Raw genomic sequence first — 19,252 nt, 5'->3', positions numbered from 1 at the left:
CTTCACTCCACTAGGCCTTCAGTGAGTCGTCTGGGTTGGAAAAGAGTGGAATTTTTCAGAGAAACAGGAAGAAAGAAATAATTTTTAAAAATTTTATTTGGGGAGAAAAGAAAAAGAATATGGCATCTGCACCTGGCCAGGTTGCATATGAGGTTAACTGTGGATGTGAGGAAAAAATGTGTCAGCTGACAAAAACAAATCAGGTAGTCATCTGTACAACTTATTGCTCTGTGTTGATGTTTCACATCTGATTTTCTTCCATTCATGTTTATTGTCTTCTATGTTCATGCTTTATTTATCCTGTTGCTACCTTAAAGATAGACGTTTCAATTTTTTTTAAACTTTATAAATGGAAACATACCGTAACAGTGCCAAGTAAATAAAAATGGAAAAAGAACCTAAGCAAAATCACCAAAGTTGGGAGTGTTTTCTCATCCTTTCTTGCCCCACTCCTTTCTGGGGTTACAGAGGCTTCTGATGGCAAACGATTGTCTGTGCATGGTGAGACTTGGCATGCTCCAGCCCTGGCAGACATGGATGGAGATGGGTTTCTCCAGAGGGCTGGATGAGCTGTGCACCTGCTCAGGATGTCATGTAAGTGTTGTGTCCTGCTGGAAGCTGCTGCTGCTCCTCTCCCTGCCGGGCTGTGGTGCAGGCACTGCGGCTCCTGCAGAGCGCGAGGAGCCGACACGCAGCAGGTTGTCCTCCTTTGCCGAGAGACTCAGTGTGAATCTGGAAGCTGTTGATCCCCAGCAGGGTAGCACTAAGCTCAAGTCAGTGCTATGGTCTGGGAAGCCTTGCAGGAGCCAGCTGTTATCTCAGAGAGAAATGCTGTGGTGGCAAACATCTTTTGATGCCACTTTACTTCTTTGGCTGGACTGCAGCATGGCCATAGCTCCCAATAAACCTTGTTCAGACCAAGGAGTCTGAGAACCACATTTAGCCCTTGGGAAAGATGAAGTTCCTTGTGTCTATTTTTTTATTGATGTACAAAAAAATATTTAGGAAATTATGTCAGTGCAGTGGAACAGTTTTTGTAATGGCATCAGTTAGTCTCTCCGTGCCCTGAGCCAGGACCTTTCTTAGTGTATCAGCATTATTCCTCAGCCTCCCAAGTTCCTGCTGTGGGTGCTGGGTTTGGCTTTGCCAGAAGTGATGGTAGAAGCAAGAAGTTTTCATGTGCTGTAGGCAAACAGCCAGAGTTCTTGCCTGGTGCTGGTACTTGTTCAGTGCAAATAGGCCTTTCTAAAGGTCTGAAAGAAAATTCAGAGGGGATAAACTGGGCACTAAGTAGGGAGCTCCCCAGACCCAGGCAGCAAGAAGACATTGGAAGGAATTAAATTATGATCTGATTCTGGGCTCAAAGGTGTTCTGTCTGTCACAATGGGGGAAAACATTAATGGTATTCACCATTTACCATGGCACTGCAAACCCCAGCAACCTTAATATTTTTTTTTCTTTAGGTATCACAGCTTCAGAAGTTAAATTTGTAAATATACATGGTGACATGCTAAAGTACCCGGATATATTTTCCTCTGCCAAATTAATTAAGCCACATGTTGTTTACTAAAAACTTGGTTTCCTCTCCCTGTGGATATTTCTTCTGAGGACAGATATTATATATTTTAGTACCTCTCCCTAGCTTCTCCCAAAGAAAAGCTCAGCCCTCCTAGTTCTGTTTCTCTCCTCTGGACAGTATTTGGAGCTGACCAGCATAATTCTTCAGCTGTTCCTTTTCTGCATACAGGTGTGCCCAGAAACAAGCACCCTGCCCCCCACCCCATTCCTCCTTTCATTCCCTTGGTGTCACTGGAAGGATTGATGCATGAGAAGATGGCTGTGGCTCTCAGATGTTTCTAACAGGACTTTTTTTCCCCTATTCCAATCTTTCTGCTGCTTTGCATTCTTCCTGGGCTCACAAGGCCTGCATGGTCACTGTTAAAAAAAAAGCCTTGCAGCAAATACATCAAAGAGGGAGACCAAAAGCTTTTGAGTTGATTTATATGACACTAAGCCTTTTGTGTGATGCATCAATTGATATTTCATTTTTATTGCAGTACAGTGGGGTATATAGGCTTAACAGCAAGAGGTGTCCTTTTGATCTCTCATCACACATGAAAACAGGTGTCATAGTCCAGAGATTATAGAGGTCAGAGATTATTTGAGGAAGGATTAAGTACCATTTTTCATAGCAACCGTATCCAAAAGCATGAGATTCTTTTAAAAGTGGAAGTGTTATTTCAGTCTAGATAAGTCATATTTATTTGTCATATACCAATTTTTGCTGCTGAAAGAAGACTAGAATTTTTCCGAGTGTTTTATATTAAAAATGCAGAAACCAGTCAAATGCTCCACTTATAAGTACAATTAATAAAATAACTTCTTCTGAGTCTCCTGAAATCCAGAAGAAATTTTGGGTTGCTTTTCATGTTAGTTGATCTTCACAGAAAATGACCTTGAGACTGTTCAGAAAATAATGGGGTGACTGTTAATGTTCAGCACAGCACCAATTTACATACACATATAATTGCTTAGTGCAAATCCGATTTACCTCAGAAAGTGAACAGAATTCTTTGATGTGGTGAGTACTGGTTCAGTATTTCAATAAATTGAAACAATTGAAATATTGCTTTGACTCATTCCAAGAGTCTCTCATCCCATTAGAAACTCTAAAACAACCAAAAGCAATTTGGTAACCCACTACAGGTATGTGGGTATCTCTTCTGCTAAGGAAACACATCTGCCACTGATTGCTCAGCTTTTATAAGCATAGATTAGTTTTTGAGGCTGTTTACGTTCCACGATGTAATGTGGGTAAAATCAATAGCAATAGTGTTAGATTCAACAAACCCAAGAAACCTGTTTCTCCTAGTTAGTGTAATTACAACTTTTGTTGGCAAGCAGATGTTTAAACAGCCCCCAAATACGTAATTATTAGAATAAGTAAGGAATTGAGGATCTCTAGGATTATAGGGCCAGCAATTCAGCAGTCCTGCATCTCAAAAATTAATGCAAATTTATTCCAAGAGTAAGTATAATTTTGAAGCCTTTTAAGTGTAGTTAGCGTTGATTTATTCAGCCCATCAACTGACATAAGCTGACATACATCTCATAGCACTTGTCACCAGTTACACAAAAAGCTCAACAGTTTTGGTCCTATCTTTCAGTGAGAGTAGGAGACAGCCTTCCTTGCACAGTGTTTGACTAATGTGAACTGTTTAGTTCAGCTCTTTGCTCCAGAACAAGGAGCAGCCATTCAGGCTTTTTTAGAAGAGATTAGTGCTCCATTTCTGAGCTGTCTTCCAGCTTCTCTCCTGATCAGTGGATCGAGGCTGCTCAGGGCTGAATGGGCACTGTTCTGCAGAGCCAAACAAGCTGCTGTGTTCCCTCATCACAGCAAGTGATGACACGCAGGGCCTTACCTTCCCAAAATATTGTGAGGCTGCTAATCTCATGTTTGGAGCACCATGCTGCTGACCCAGGTGAGAGGAGGATATGTCTAACACCCCTGGCTGTGCTTGGAAACTTGAAGTCTAAACTTTCGGAAGGTAGTCTCTGATTTTTGGTCCAGATCTCTAAATGAAACTATGCAGGACATGACTGTTCTGTGCATTTTGCGAGGAAAAAAAATGAAACACTGTTCAGCTGCAGCTTTGTTTTCCATTCAGGTTTGTTCTTCTTTTCTGGGCTGCATTAGATTAATGCTTTGTTTTAAAAACCCAGAACTGACATAGACTAACTTTTCATTCCCCATGGCTTTCTTCTCATCTTCTCTGGCAAGATGAAAAGATGTACTTTGCTTTTTTAATACTGCTTTCTCAGGATGGAAAATTGTCAGGTGTCTTGTTTCAGGTATCATTAGTTTTCTAGCAAAGCCTTTTTCTTCTGTATTCTTGGTATGTGTAGATTGACCTTTCTCTGAATCTAAAGGGATTCCTAAAGAAATCAAATGCACCCAGAAACACCTGCCACCTCCATTCCTTTCCCAGCGTGTTAAATTGTTTTGGTTCTCTGGGGCTCTTGCTGAGTGAGAGGAAGCATATTTGTATTTTTGTGTACTGGTGGATGGGCCAGTGCTGTGTTGCTACTCATATGTAGCAGAGTCCTTTGTGCTCTCCAGCAGTGCACTGGTAGCACTGGGAAGTGCACCAGTACAGTTCCAGTTTGGGGAATGTGAGAGCCAGGAGTAGGGGTACCCTCACCAACATATAAGGAAGGCCCAAGCATTTTTGCCATCAAAAGCATAAACAAAATTTCCCTATATTTATAAAGATTTCCAATACTGCAGCTGAGATGCTCCTTGCAAAAATCAACTGCCAGACCTGGTAGTTCACTTGCCAGGCTGAGTAAGGAAGGATTGGAGAAGGAGCTGCATCCCAGCTTTGGCCGGTTGTGATGTCCCTGTTGTGGGGCCTGCCTTGCCTCTCTGCTGACCATGCAAGAGAGGGGGAGATGTGTAAGGGGAGTAGGATGGGGATAAGCCACTCTTCTGGAAGGTGCAAGTGGCATCAGCCTCTTCCCTGGTTTCAGCTGTTCCCATGCTTCCACAGGGAATGCTGAGAACCAGCTCACCAAAGAAAAATACATCCAGGACTTCTTCCTTCAATAGGAAGGGATCAAAATGTTAAAAAGTTGTCATGCTAACAGTGACAGTAGGAAGGTGTGCCTTGGTATGGAAAGAAGAAAGAAACAACATAGAGAATAGATTTTTCCCAAAAGTAAACCACAACTTTGATATGTTATCTTTTGCCATACTTGGAAAACCTAACATAGCAAGGTCCGAGCCCACAATCTGACATGCCAATGCACTGCTATAATAGAAATAAATTAGAATTTACCTAATGGTAATCAAATGGATGGTCCTCAAGGGGGCTATGGTAGGGTGTCAGTATTCAGAACATTTCCTAGAATGGGACAGAACATGAATTTCAAAAACAGCATAGTAATTGGAAGGGATAATTTCCACTGGAAGTTGGTGGGATTGATTTTCCTAACTCAGGAACTCTGAACCCTCATTTCACTGTTACAATCACAACACATCACCTTTCCTCATATGTCGTGGAGGCTGCAGGAATAGCCACATCAGGCCATGGCAGATGGAGAGGGTGAAGCAGGAGGTACAGAACTTGGGATGGGCAGCACAGCAGCTGCTGGCAAGCAAACTGTGCTGCTGTATGACCACCATTCATCTTCCAAGTAAGATTAAGGGTTTTCTTTGAAAGTCAACAGTATCATCAGTGGAATAGTCTGCTCAAAGCTACACAGACTTCTGCACCACACAGAACACCTGCACATTGGGAGATGACAAGCAGATGTTGGACTGTGCATTTGAAAGTGGGCAGCTCCTAGGCTGCTTTAGATCTATAGAAGAAATTGTCAGATTTATAGCAGTCTTTGTCCAATTCCTGAAAGACTTAGCCCTGTTTATATCTGAACAGGGATTTGTGAGAAGCCAGAGCCCATTAGTACCCTTAAAGAAAAAAGCAAGAGTAGGAGGTGCTGATGTTTCTTTGCCCTTCTGTGAAGCTGAAGTGCTGGATTTGTGCCACTGCCTCTTATGGCAAATTCATGTGTTTATCCAAGTGAGGACTTACATGATTTAGGGTTGCATGTGAAGGGTGAGGCAATGCCAGGCAAACAAATTTCTGCAGTGGCAGGTCAGTGTGAGTCCCAACACCGTGAGATGATTCTCCATCCTCATTTCTAGCAGGGCAAATAAATTCCAGAGCCAGACTTTTTCCAGCAGTGCCATGTGATCTCAGGAAACGCTTTCTAGACTGTTTGGAGGTTGCTTCCTCCACTTGACAACCCATAATTTTATTTCTGAGAGGTGAAGAGATCCACAGTCTTTAATGAGAGTTATGTTTCTTAGCAGCTTCAATGATTGCTCTGTAGAACTGTTGCTTTGAATAATGTATTACCCATTGCTCTATTTTTAACCCCATAAATTATTCTCAGATGAGAAGCATAATATATTTTTTTTTTTAAAGAAAAAGGCAGAATCAGTAAAAAATACTTCAGAAATCAGATGGGAACATTCTTTCGCCCTGTCTGAGTAGTGTGCAAGTTGAAAGTTAGTTACAGGAGATCAAGTTAATTTCTGGTGTAACTTAATGGGAAGCCAGGTGCATAAATTGGAAAAGAAAATAAGAATAACACAGTGAAAAAAGAATAGTTCTGGCACAACACCTCACCGAGGGATATGAGTGGTGCCTTGGGCTGAATGTTGTTTGAAAGCACCATCAAAGGTAGATTAAAGTCAGGAGTATTGTGGGAGGAAATGGATAACCAGCACAGCAGGAGCAGTTACTCCAGGGGCTTTCTGCTGCTTATATGTGCACAGCTGGGGCCTCTAGGGATGGGGGTTATTTTGGAAGAGATGAAAGGTCGTGTCAAGTTGATTTAGTGCCTACAAATGCTGGTGGTATGTTGTTTAGTCCCTAATCTGTCAGGTGGAGAACAAGAAGCTTGTACTGTTTGTTCAACTGAAAAATGTGGGTTCCCCACCACAATCACCAATTAAGAGCATTTCTAAGAATAGAAATCTAGCCTGATGTGCATGTTTAAAAAAACTTATCTTCACAATGAGGCCCAGGCTTCTCTTTGATTATAATATATACTCAGAATGTCCTGAAACTTAAATCAGTTCTAGATCCCTGGTGAAAGATAATGTTTTATGCATTTAATTTCCATTTTGTTGCACAAAACTGAGTTCTTGAGTGCATTACACACTACTGGGACAAGACACACAGTACAAAGAGCACCAGATAAGTAGTTCCCTGCAGTCTTGTAAAGTTCTATACAAAAATGTACAAATACTGAAGTTATTAAATTTGGAAAACTAAATGCAAAGTTTTTTGGTTTTAAGTTTGCAATGTGAAGTAGCCCATGCTCTACATAACATGGAAGGAAAAACCAGTCTGTTTTCAAAATGGAAAGTCTGCAGGGAAAGAAAGAATTAGCAACTGATGAAAGTAAATGAGTAATAAACCAGGCAATAATACAAAATCTGAACATACATAAAAAGCTTAATCACAATCTATATATAGATTTTACATCTCAGGAACATAATGTAACATATTGCTTCTCAAGGGCATCTCTGACTCTCATAATAGCCAAGATTTGTACTAGAAATACAGATTCTCTAACAGTTTATTCCTGGTAATAACACAAGTTACCTCATTTGAAATATTACCACAATTCTCATTTAAACAGTACAAAGCACTCAGATGAAAGAGAGTAGGCACAGCGTTTTCACTGGTGCCACAAAGGTGACTGTCACAGGCAGGAGCAGCACAGGCTGAAGCAATCTTCTTCAGTAAACTGCACATCCCTACTAAGGAGATTTCTGACCACAGAGATTTTCCAGCTCTGGAGAAAGTGGCCAAGTAGTGCTCTGATCCTTCAGTGGTTTATGGAAGTGCAGATGCCCTGCTCTCACACAACAGTGAGGGAAGAAGTCTGGCAAAAGTACTGACTATGCAAAAAATACCCCACCTCTTCTCTCCTGGGAGGCTTTGGAGAGATTGCATTTTTTTCTTCAACGTGTAATGTAAACATTTTCCTGTAGCTTTTATTTAATGAGAGATAAATTTTCTCAGCACTTAGTGCACTGATCCCTAGACTAGACATTGCTTCATAAAATGGCAGGAAAGGTGTGCCATATTCTTCCTTACCTAGATATTTTGGGGCAGCTAAGACAGTGACATTACTTAAATCATTAAATTGTTATTCTGCTCAGTGAAAAATTCTGTTAGTCATAAGCAAATATCAAAGCTGCTATACAATACTGCCCAATGCTCAAACATAATAACTCTAAGTAGAAGTAATGCAAAAAAAAGGGACTGTATCCTCTAGCGTGGTCAGAGGAACAGAACTTGCAAAAAGAAAACTAAAAGGAAGCTTGAGAGGTATAAAGCTGTGAAAATACGTATGTAAGGCCATATGGTTGCTGCCTATAAATACACTAAGAGGAAAATGAAATATTTAAGCTAAAGAACAGTGTTGGCAAAAGAAAAAAAACCTACTGGTATAAAGCATCCATTAATAAAATTGTGCTAAAAGCTGTGCAAGCCTTGGAGAGCAGCACAGCTCTGGAATGGTCTTCAGGAGGAGGGGGGAGAAAAAATGTGACTACTCTTAACATGGAGTTAGTTAAGTTTATGAACGGAATTCCTGTGCACTGTGTAAAGTAATTGTCATGATAATAAGAACATCTTAAATTTCAGTACTTTATTTATTTAGTGTCTTTGATCAAAAGCGCTTATATAAAAATGCAATAATGAAAATTCCTTTCAACCAGTACAATAAAAGCTGGAATTCCTTGGGTATTTCATTTTCTTTAGTAAAATGCAATTTGGACACGTTCCAGTCAATATCTGCAGAAATGACAGAGCATCAGCCCTACAAATAATAATAAATCTAGAACATAAGATAAGCTATAGGTTATTGAAATGATGTGTTGCAAAGTTAAATCCAATCTTTGCAATGTTAAACTAGCAACAGCTGAGGGAATTTGGGGCTCTTTGGCAAATCTACGGGTCTCACCAATAAACTGCTCTGAAAGTCCCTGGTTTTCAGCTCTGTAAATCTACTGTTTATGAAACGGAGATAAAACCACTGCTTGGAGTGGAGTTTTCCAAAAGCCCCTGCCAACAGACACAGTTTGCAGTGTCCTTTGCATCTGTGAGAGAATTTGCCACCCTTGCAGCACGTAACCTAACTAGACGGCATGAGCTGCCCATGCCCATCTCTTCCTCCCCCTGTTTCTTTCTTGGTATTTCAGTGTGATGTGTGACCTCACGCTGCCCCGTGTGTTAGGTGGCTGTTTGTGGGTGTGTCACACTTTACACATGTGCTGTATGAATCAGGGACAGGAATATTGAATTTATGCCTGGGAGTCAGCATAAATTGAATTGAACCAGCCCTATCCAGAAGCGTAATCATTAGCAAAATGTTTCAAGTTTGGACACCAAATTCAGGTTATGTAGGTCTACCTTCAGGACCGTGTATATGGTGCTTTCAATTTCAGGGACAGCAAACAGTGGCTTGCCAATTGACTTGTAACTTGTGCAGGCTGCGCTGAAAATTGGCATGGCTGGAAATGACCTTTTCCCCTCACACTTCATGGCTTAAATCAGCTACTAACTGATGTGAGGGGAGGCTGGGTAAAGTTCATTCCCAGCAGAAATGGGGTGGGGGGTAAGTTATTTCACACTGTGTGTTCTGTCATAGACCACTGGGCAAACACAAACCCGATCCTGGGTTCTCAGCTTTCTGCTTTTTAGGGGAGCTGGTACAGCATCAAAAGATCCAGACCAAGCTGCAACCTCTAGTAGCCTAAATTACCTATTTGTACCATATTTGCTTTATTTTGTCAGTTGAGCCACCCTTTGTCATTGTTTAAAAACACAATCTTCCAAACAAGACAATTTCAGCTTTAGTATTTTAATTTCTTTTCTAAGTAGCTTGAATTTAATTTCTGTACCTCTCTAGTCTTCACAAGTAAAACTAACAAAAAAATTAATTGGAACATTGTACCTAATGAATGGGATGCAAAAGCAGTAGGATCTGAAGAGAAATACTGTTCTGCCCACTGAACAAGTAGTTTGTTTTCTAGCACAGAAGTAAAAAGAGGGAAGCAGTGGCTTCTGCCTGTTGACTGCAGGTGTTTGATCTCTGTACAATTGTGTAAGGGAGGAGACTGAGCACTCAAAAAACAACTCTATGCAGATTCATTATTACTCTTGAAATCACATATAATCTGTTCTCTCATTGATTTGGGGGTTTTTTAAAACAAGTACATGCCAGCCCTTGAAGGGATTTAAATTGACTACATCACAGAAGTAGGTAGGAGGATCTACCCACAGATAGTGAAGTATTAAGCTCTTTATTTGTTCTCTTCTTAGGCCCTTATACTCTCCCTTAGCTGTAAATTGAGAGTTTCTTTCTGAGTGAAAATGGTTTTTTGCTTAGAGATTCCTTGGCAGAAATTTTAATGGAATTGTCTGTCATCAACACCTGCTTTTGAGCTTTACTGATAAAATTAGATTCCATATCTCAGCACCACATATGGCATTTTTATAATTAGTCTTTTTGCAGTATATGAATGTCAATTCCTAAAATGCTGCCTGTACTGTTCATGTGGGAATATTTCACTTCATTAATCAAATCCAAGTTTTTCATTGGAGCTTCTAATTGTTTTAAGCCCACAACTTCACGTGTCTAAATCTCAAAACCATTTTGAGTGACTGATACAACACATTTGCAGATGCACTGGGACCGAGCTGTGAGCAGATCGCTTCTGGAAATGGGATCCTGAGAGCTCTATATGGGCTTCCATACCTACAGTCACTTTGAATATGTAGCTATTCAAAAGCTATTCAATATGTAGCTATATGTAGCTGAAAATGAGGGGTGGCCTTCTTCAGAGGGCTCACTCTTGAGCTAATCTTGGAAACAGAGGAAGGTCTTTGCCCAAGAGATTCTGAAAAATATTACTGTACATAACATTTCAGAACAAGAACACCCAGATTTTAACACACATACTCAAGAGTAAGCAAACTCAGCGGAGTTTTCAGGCAAGTGATGATCAGAATTACTGGTCAGCAATATAGGTAGAAGTGTTCCTGTATCAGTGGCTCACAGGAGGCTGTTTCAAACCGTTGTAAAGTGCATGGGAAGTCCTATACTAGTACAGACACCAGTATAGGTGATAGGTGATTTTTTTCATTACTCATGTCACTGCTGAGACTTTTTATTCCACTTGGGTACATTCATTTCTCTGCTCAGATGAGAAAATGCACAAAATAACAGATCATCACTATACCACTAGCACTAATGTCATGGAAGTGGTAACATTTGTATGGAAAAGTCAGCATTTAGTACCCTTATGCAACAGGATGAATATGTGCAAACTGTTACGTTGTAATAGAAATGTCTTTAGTTTCTCAAGTGCAAAGTGCAGTGTCAGCAACACTATCTTCTAGAAAAAAAAAAAAAGACAAATAGGAAAACATTTATAAACATAGCTCTTGATAGCTCTCATGCAAACTGCTGTCAGACTTGTACACTAATGCAGTGAATCGTTCAGGCTCAACTCACTGGGGGTACTCCTGCTCATATTGGTCAGACTGGCCATAAGGGATTTAACTTTATAAGCATAGTAGTCCCTTAAGTTGACAGATGGAACTTCTTTCATGCCATCACCAAAATCACAGCTTCTCATGGCACTCTCTAACTGCTTCTGACGCCTATAGAAGTGGGAGAATTTATTAAAGATCAGTGTAATGGGAAGCACTACCACTAGGATACCAGCTAGGATGCATGCAGATGCTGTCAACTTGCCAGCAGTGCTCCCTGGCACCACATCCCCATAGCCGACTGTGGTCATGCTAACAGTAGCCCACCACCAACAAGCAGGGATGGTGGCTAACCCCTCATTCTCTTCTTTCTCAATGGTGTAAGCCACTACTGAGAAAATGGAGATGCCAACAGAGAGGTAGAGTAAAAGAAGCCCCACCTCTCTGTAGCTGTACTTCAGGGTGGCTCCGAGAGACCTGAGACCTGTGGAGTGTCTAGCAAGCTTTAGTATGCGGAAGATCCTCATGAGTCTCAGGACTTGTGCAACTCTGCCTAAATTTGCTAAAGTAGGACTGCTTTCCACCACCAAGTTGACAATTAATGTAATATAAAATGGAAGGATAGACATTAGGTCAATCAAATTCAGGGCATGCTTGAAAAATTTTAAAAAGTCAGGAGCTACTGCAAATCTTGCCACCAGTTCAAAAGTGAACCATGCAATACCAAAATGTTCCACGATTTCAAAGCGAGGATCCTCCTCAGGGTTCCCATTGCTGTCAACAATCTGAAAGTCTGGGAGGCTGTTCAGGCACATGGTCACAATGGAGCCCAGCACCACCACTATTGAAAGGACACTGAAGATCCGGCTTAAAACTGAGTACCCAGGATTATCCAAAGCAAGCCAGAGCTGCCTCCTGATGTTTCCAAAGGGCTGTTTGTCAAATTTAGAAGCATCATTGTAGAATGCCAAAATCTCATCAAAAGAAGATGTCGTACTTTCCTGGTCACTTTGTTCCTCCCATTTCTCTTGGTCTGGCTCCATTTTCCTCCCATGGTAGCTATAACTGCAGCAGGAGTCTATAAAGAATTCATTGATTCCCCAGTATTCAATCTCCTGGCTGAAAGAAAACACACAGAGTTCACCCATCACATGGAGCTTGCCAGTGTTATAAAAATGTAGCACATAAGGAAAGAGCTCGGGGTTCCTGTCAAAATAAAATTCATTCTTGGTGTCATCATAGTCATCACAAAGCTCCAGTATCGACTCCTTTGAGTGGCAGCTCAGCAATTTGCCCAGCCTGGTCTCGGGGAACCTTAATAATGTGTTGGATCTCATCTTTTTCTTAAAGCCTCCAACGTTGATGCTGATCTCATTGTCTTCAAAATTCGCTTCAGACAAAGCCCTCAGACTCTGCCCTGTCATAGTGAGCTCCTTCCAAAGGTGGGTAGGGAATGAAAACCTAGGATACAATTACACAGAAAGTTGGCAGAATGAGCAAATCTACAGCATGTTCACCTATTGATGCTCTCTCTTTCTTTCTTTTCTTTCTTCTTTTTATTTCTTCTTCCTCTCTCATTCTCTCCTCTTTCTCTTTCTTCCCTTCTCTCTTTCCTTCTCTCCTTTCCCTCTCCCCCCTTTTCCCCTTTTCTCTCTTTTCCCCCTGTTCACTCATTTTCCCTCCCCTTTTCCCCTTTTTCTCCCACCTCCCACTGAAGACCTCGAGGGAGGCTCCTTTGTTCCCGCTGCAGGCTCCCGTCCCTCCCCTCGCCCTTCACCTGGGCTGCGGCTCTCGCTCCCACCACCCCCCGTTACTCACGGCCTTTGTGCCACGGGGCCGCGCGGACCTTTCATTCCCTCCCGGCGCTCCCGGCCCCGCCACACCAGGAGCCCCCGCCGCCGCCCGGGCTCCCGTCCCACGCCGCTCCTCAGGGGCCGGAGCCCCGCTCCGACCCGCGGGGAACCCGCCCCGCCCGGCTCCGCGGCTCTCGGCGCCCGCCCTACCTGCTGCCTCAGCGGCCGCGGCCCCCCGCCGGCGCGCCCTGCTGCCCCCGGCCCCCGCCCGCCATCGCCGCCGCCCGCGGGGACCGCCAGGGCTCGCCTCGGTGCCCGGGGCTGCCGGTGCCGGGGGATTGCCGGTGCCGGGGGATTGCCGGTGCCGGGGGATTGCCGGTGCCGGGGAATTGCCGGTGCCGGGGGATTGCCGGTGCCGGAGGCTGCCGGTGCTGGGGGATGCCGGTGCCGGGGGATTGCCGGTGCCGTGCCGGGCAGGGCAGGGCAGGGCCGGGCAGGGCCAGGCAGGGCAGGGCAGGGCAGGGCAGGGCAAGGCAGGACGGCCCCGCGGGCCCCGCGGTGCTGAAGGGACAGCGGCCGCCCCGCTCAGCGGCGGGAGGCGGCGGCACGCCCGCTCGTCATGGCGACGACCCCCGCGGCTGCCGCCCGCCCCCGCCGCTCCCACCTATCCCCGGCCCGACCCCGCCGACAGCAATCGGGGCTGGGGGGTGGGCTACGGAGGGGCGGTCCGGCGGAGCCGGGGTGCCGGAGGTGCCTCCTCTCGCTCGCTCTCGCTCTTGCCCCCGCGCACCGGCGGCAGCGGCGCCGCAAACTCGGGTTTCCTCCCCACCGCGATTCTGCTTCACGCCGGCTCCGAGCGGCACAACCTCCCGAGGGGGGACGGGGGACGCCCACCCACGGCCGCAGTGGCTCCGAGCACCCGCGGACCCTCTGCCGAGGGGCCTCGCCCGCCCCCCGCCCCTCTCCCCCTCACCCTGCCGGGAAGGGACCGGGGCAGCGGGAGCCGCTACCCCGCCCGCCCATGGCACCGGCGGGTCCTCGCTGTGGCGCCTGGGCAGGGTCCCTGCGGAGACTGACAATAAGAAAGACGACGGCACTTGTCAGAGCAGTTTGGTGTGAGGGGAGCGGAGCTGCGTGTTGAAGCTGCTCTCCGCCCCCAGTCGCCGGCTGGGAACCCCCGACCTCCGCACACAGCCCTGCCAGCCATTTCGGGAGGGATAATCGTGAACGGCGGCACCTCGAGCAGGGCGGGTGGGAGAGCTGCTCTCCTTGCGCTGCTGCTCTTGGTGGGTAGACTTTTCGTGCTAGCACATGGAATAGTGTCCAGCTACATGGTCAGAGATGGCAGCGTCCCTGCCCACGCTGCAGGCGGCTGGGAAGAAATCTCCCCTCTGTTTGCTGAGCCCGGGGTGAAGCCGAGTTTCTCGGGGAGAAGCCTGATCGTGGCAATCCCTGCGCACCTGACCCCGCCCTGAGCAGGGCCGGCTGTAGAGCACAGATGCTCCGGGACAGGTGCTTGAGGCCGGGATAACCCACATCGTCTCCTGCCAGCTGCCTCGTGACCGCCTCTCACTCGTGGTCCCACGCATCTGAAGTCCGGCTCCTGGAAATACACTGATGTCAGTGCTTTGTAGGGTTAGGGTGTGTGGGGGGATGAAGAATCCTCTCTTGCTTCCCCCAGCCCTGAGCACTCCAGCCGTGTGCATCACCTTCGGCTTGTTCCTCAAAGCCTTGGTAGGGGAGAGAGGTTATAAGGTCCAGCTACAAGTGAGCCCCATTTACAAGGAACCCCCAGTATTAAAGACCAGCCCTTTAAGAGCCCAGGAAACTGAGTGCAGACATGGAGTGGGGCAAATAAGTCCTGGTGTATGCCACTGGCCAGGTCTCCAAGAGACTGCTCAGCTTTCCTACCTGGGGTGTAGTGATCACCCCACCATACCCCATCAAGGCTGGTGCATTGTGTGGCCACAACTCCCCACCTCTGGGGACACTCCCTCAGCGGTGTGCGGGGACACACAGCGCCCTCAGTCCCCCGGAGATGTTTCAGGCGATCCATGATTCAGTGATGCTATCGATGGTCTCCCCGCTCGCCTTTTCTTGGTGGTGTGTGCTCTTGCTTTGCTCTCCTGCTGGTGAGTGCCTCCTGCCTCCCTTTCCTACAGCTGCCCCGGATCAGGCTCTGTGTCCCGGCACGCGTCGCTGCGTGTCCACTGACATCCCAGGGGACGCTGAATCCACACGGAATTACGGACACCAGGCTGCTCTCCTGGCCAGGGAAAGTGCTGCTCCTCTCAGCCCGGTCCCTCCAGCTTTTCCCCTGCTGGAAAGTGGCACTCAGGAGACAGAGACTGCACTTGGCAGGGAGGAGATTTGCAAATACAGTGGCGACCTGCCCGTCTCCCTCTAACAGCAGCGCTTCATGTCCAGAGAGGCAGCTCTCCTGCTTCCCAGTGGCTGTGTAGCTGTTGTGTTAGTTTGGGACAGCCGCCTCCTCTCAGGGCTCTGCTGGCGAGCCACTCCCTGGGGAGCTCTAACTATACTGGCTTTTAATGCCTCGGGCAAAGGGTGCCAGAACACAGGACTGGGAAACAACCACGTTAAAATTTTTGAGTTGTATGCCCCACCACGTTCTCCAGGGCTTGGATAAATCACAAAACTTCTCTATTGTAATTTCCCACATGCTCTTAGGAGAACAAAAATAGCTCATATTCCTCAGTAGCACTACAAGGAATAGTGAGCTGCTGCTGCTGCTGGAAGTGCACTCAAGCGATGTCTGTGTCTTCACCAGCTCTGCTCTGTCCTGGGTAGCAAGTGGGGGCTTTAAACATATTGAAACATCTTCAGCAATTTTGTAAAAATATAAATTACTTTTGTTTCTTATTCTTAAATTGAATATTTTTTTTCTCTAAATGCTGCTTTGGAGTAAACTAAGTGGAGACATACCTAGAGGATTTCCAGACTTGTATAGATTGTTCTCACCTTCTAAGTCACTTGGCTAAGAAAAAAGGGTTATGGCAGTCTCATTACTCATTTATCAATCTCCGATCTTATCTGTACCTTGGAAAAATTGCTGATCACATTTCTAAGTTACATTTTGTCAGTAAAAAACACAGCAAAGTTTAGGAAGAGATACTGGAGCTAAACAGCAAAGCAATATAACTGCATAAGGATACAGCTCTCACTGGTGCTATAGAACTGCTCCTGTAATTAGGACTAGTATACTCAGCCCAGGCATTTTGCTAATAAGTCTAAAATTCTTCCAGCACTCAAATTAGTAATCCAAAATCCATCTGAATTTTTTTGCAAGGGGCACACTGCTCCACGGATGTATAAGCTGTCAGTGTTACTGACCCAATATTTTTGCTTTTCCCAGCAGTAAATGCAGAAAAAACTGCTTGTGGACACACTATCACTGATGTAATCAGAGGCAGAAGATATGTCAAAAGAAATCAGGTATGTTATTTTTGCACAAAATAAGCTTGTGAAGTGTCAGATAAGAGCACATTTTGGGATGCACTGGTAACACACCAAATAAGTGCAAAACAACACTTTGTTTACACTGCCTTGTGGACCTTTCTTGGACTGCAGAGAATGCAAGACCAGTGCTGAGGTAGGGGCTGGGCTAGGAGCACAAGGAAGTGTTAAAGAATTGCCTGTTGGAGTGGGGAGATGAATGAGTGATTCATATTACCCTAGAGCAATATTACAAAAGCTAAACTAAAAGCTAAACTTGGCTTTGGTGGTTATAGTTTGTGACTGAGACTGTGAGAGACAGGACTTGTTTTGTTGGTACACGTGGTACCACATTATTTAAGGAATATGAGAATATTGTGCCAGTGCTGTGTAAAAACACGGAGTAGGTACAGGTGCCCTTCAGGCCTGGGGAGACATGGCAACGGCAGTGTTTGACAATACACCCTGCTTGGGGTTTGTGGTGACCTGAACTGAGGGAAAGTGGAAATTGTTGCCATCTGTCTTGGGCTGCAATGCAAGCTGTAACCAAAAATATGTATTCTATTACCAGCTGTTAATTATTACCACCATGTAATTATTACCATCCCCCCAGGTGTGGCAGTGTTCTTTATCTCCTCCATGACCCATCCCTCATAACCCCACGGGGAGATCTTCTGTTAATGGGCCATTGAGTCTCACTTCATGACTGATAAAATCACATCATTCCATTGGGAGATGCTCCAGCCAGGGGGAGGAGCCAAGCATTCCTACCTGGATATAATCTGAGACTTGGAACACTGCAGTCAGCCTTTCTCCACTGGATTCCCAGAGGAAAACAGGGCCCATCTATACCACCACTGGACCTCCAGAGGAAAACTACATCCTTCTACAGGATCATTGCTTTAACAGAAGCGCATCTGTCATTCCAGGAGGACTGCAGCCACCATTTAATCAGACTGCTAACAACACCCTGACCAACAGGGTGTCAGGTTGTATTCTGTCAGTGGGTTTGGGTTTTTTTGTTGTTGTTTTGTACTACTGCATTTTTATTTTCCTAGTAAAGAACTGTTATTCCTATTTCTGTATCTTTGCCTGAGAGCCCCTTGATTTCAAGATTATAATAATTTGGAGGTGGGAGGGTGGTTTACATCTTTCCATTTCAAGGGAAGTTTCTGCCTTCCTTAGCAGACACCTGTCTTTTCAAACCAAGACACTTTCCTACTGACTGACTCAGTGTAGGAAGCTGCTGCCTAAGAAGCCATGTCCTCAGACACCATCCCGTGCCTGGTCCCTTTGGCTGCCCCACCACCACTGCAGTGAGCTAGCACTGCTGGGGACACATGTCCTGCAGACGCCATCTGAGATGTATTGCCACCTTTGGAAGAAGTGAACTGCTCCAAAACTACCAAATCTTAAAGTGTTAATGAAATTCTGAATAGGGTCTAAAGGAAGTTAAGGGGCCAAAGTTAGCAGTTTTATATGCATAGTGGATATGGTGGATTCACTCTGAACTTGAGGATATAACCATCTGTTACACTGAAGATGGAACTTCAGTCTGAACTTAATACTTACTGAAAGGTTTCCCTCTGTCCCTGGGGCCAGATTCAAATGTACATTCTTGTTGTCTATTTCCTTTTGTTCCAGACAGATCGGAAAATCCTGAAGTTTTAGAGTGTTAGATAAGATCAATAGATAAGATCTGTTTTCTTTCCAAAGGTGGCTGAGACCCTTCTGTGTTGGCATTTCTACTGTCATAATTGTTGACTGTGGCCAATTAGTAAATATATTTAAAAGAAGTAAAAATAGCTTTGCACATCAGCCTCACTAAATACTAGAAAAGCACTGTTTCAGAGCACTGCCAAGTTTGTAAGAATGAAGTTGAAAATGGATTTAAACAAATTTATAAAGGCTACATCCTTTTCTGGATATTTACCCAGATGATCTGAATACAGCATCAATTTGACAGAAACACTGACTGAGCGAGAATATTGCAGAAGAGGGACCCTTCTAAACACACTTTGTTCTTACCTCCCCCATGTCAGCAAGGTAGCCACTCATGATGCTCGGTTCCTGTCAGTCTCTGGCCAGCCTCTTCTAACTGGAAGCCTAAGGAAAGCTGAGATTGTCCCTGCTTTTTTCTTCTTTCAGTTGTTCTGAAACCCCCATAACCACAGGCAGAAAAGAAGAGCCATTTGTTTATGAGTCTGCTCACCCTGTAAGTGCCCTGACTGACATGCCTGCTTTTCTTAGAAGGCAAAGGCTTTGCACAAACTGTGGCATTTGCAGTATTAAACAGGGGAGGGAGGAGAGCCACTTTACTAAGCTGAAAGTTTACAAGGTAGTGATAGCCACATCTGAAAACAGACCTTCACTGTGACACAGCGGAACTCAGCAGAACACTGAAAGACCATCTGGCAGCTGAAAAAACTGAACCATGTACAGAACATGAAAGGAACATTTCTTTTTGTTTGACAGCAGCTCAACAGAGTGACAAATACTGATCTTTTGTGGTGCAGTAATTGCATGAGCACTGAAGTTTTAATTTGATGATTGTGGTATTCTGCCTTTTGTTGTGAGTTGTCACCCCTTAGTCACTGCTGTGCCTGACCCACCTGATTCTTGACTCTGAGGGATATGTGGCAGTATTTGTTTTCGCAAGCCCAGTGGGGAGCATTGTCTTCCTTAATTAAATCACTACATCCCAGAATCATGGAATGCAAGGAAAAAAAACCCCGGTTTGTTAGATAACTGTGACTTTCTTTTTGTTAGACTGTAGAATTTCAACCTTCTGTCCCCTACTGAAAACTGATGTCTGAGATGGGTGAAATGAGCCATACCTACAGCCCCCTAGACTCCAGCTGAGCTGCAGCATCAAGCATTGCCAGTAGCAACGAGCAGTGGGAAAAAGGGGGTTTTAGAGCTACA

General features: G+C 45.0%; 1 protein-coding gene across 1 annotated transcript; it reads right to left on the bottom strand.

The window, feature by feature from the left end:
• Positions 1-11,071: 11,071 nt before the first annotated feature.
• On the bottom strand, positions 11,072-12,529 carry KCNS2 (potassium voltage-gated channel modifier subfamily S member 2). Its single transcript, XM_058833248.1, has one exon. The coding sequence runs from the start codon at positions 12,503-12,505 to the stop codon at positions 11,072-11,074; it is 1,434 nt and encodes a 477-aa protein (XP_058689231.1). The 5' UTR covers positions 12,506-12,529.
• Between the last annotated feature and the right edge of the window lie 6,723 nt (positions 12,530-19,252).

Source organism: Poecile atricapillus, chromosome 2 (assembly GCF_030490865.1).
Source record: "Poecile atricapillus isolate bPoeAtr1 chromosome 2, bPoeAtr1.hap1, whole genome shotgun sequence".
Taxonomy (NCBI): Eukaryota; Metazoa; Chordata; class Aves; order Passeriformes; family Paridae; genus Poecile; species Poecile atricapillus.
This window is presented reverse-complemented; position numbering and strand designations above follow the sequence as displayed.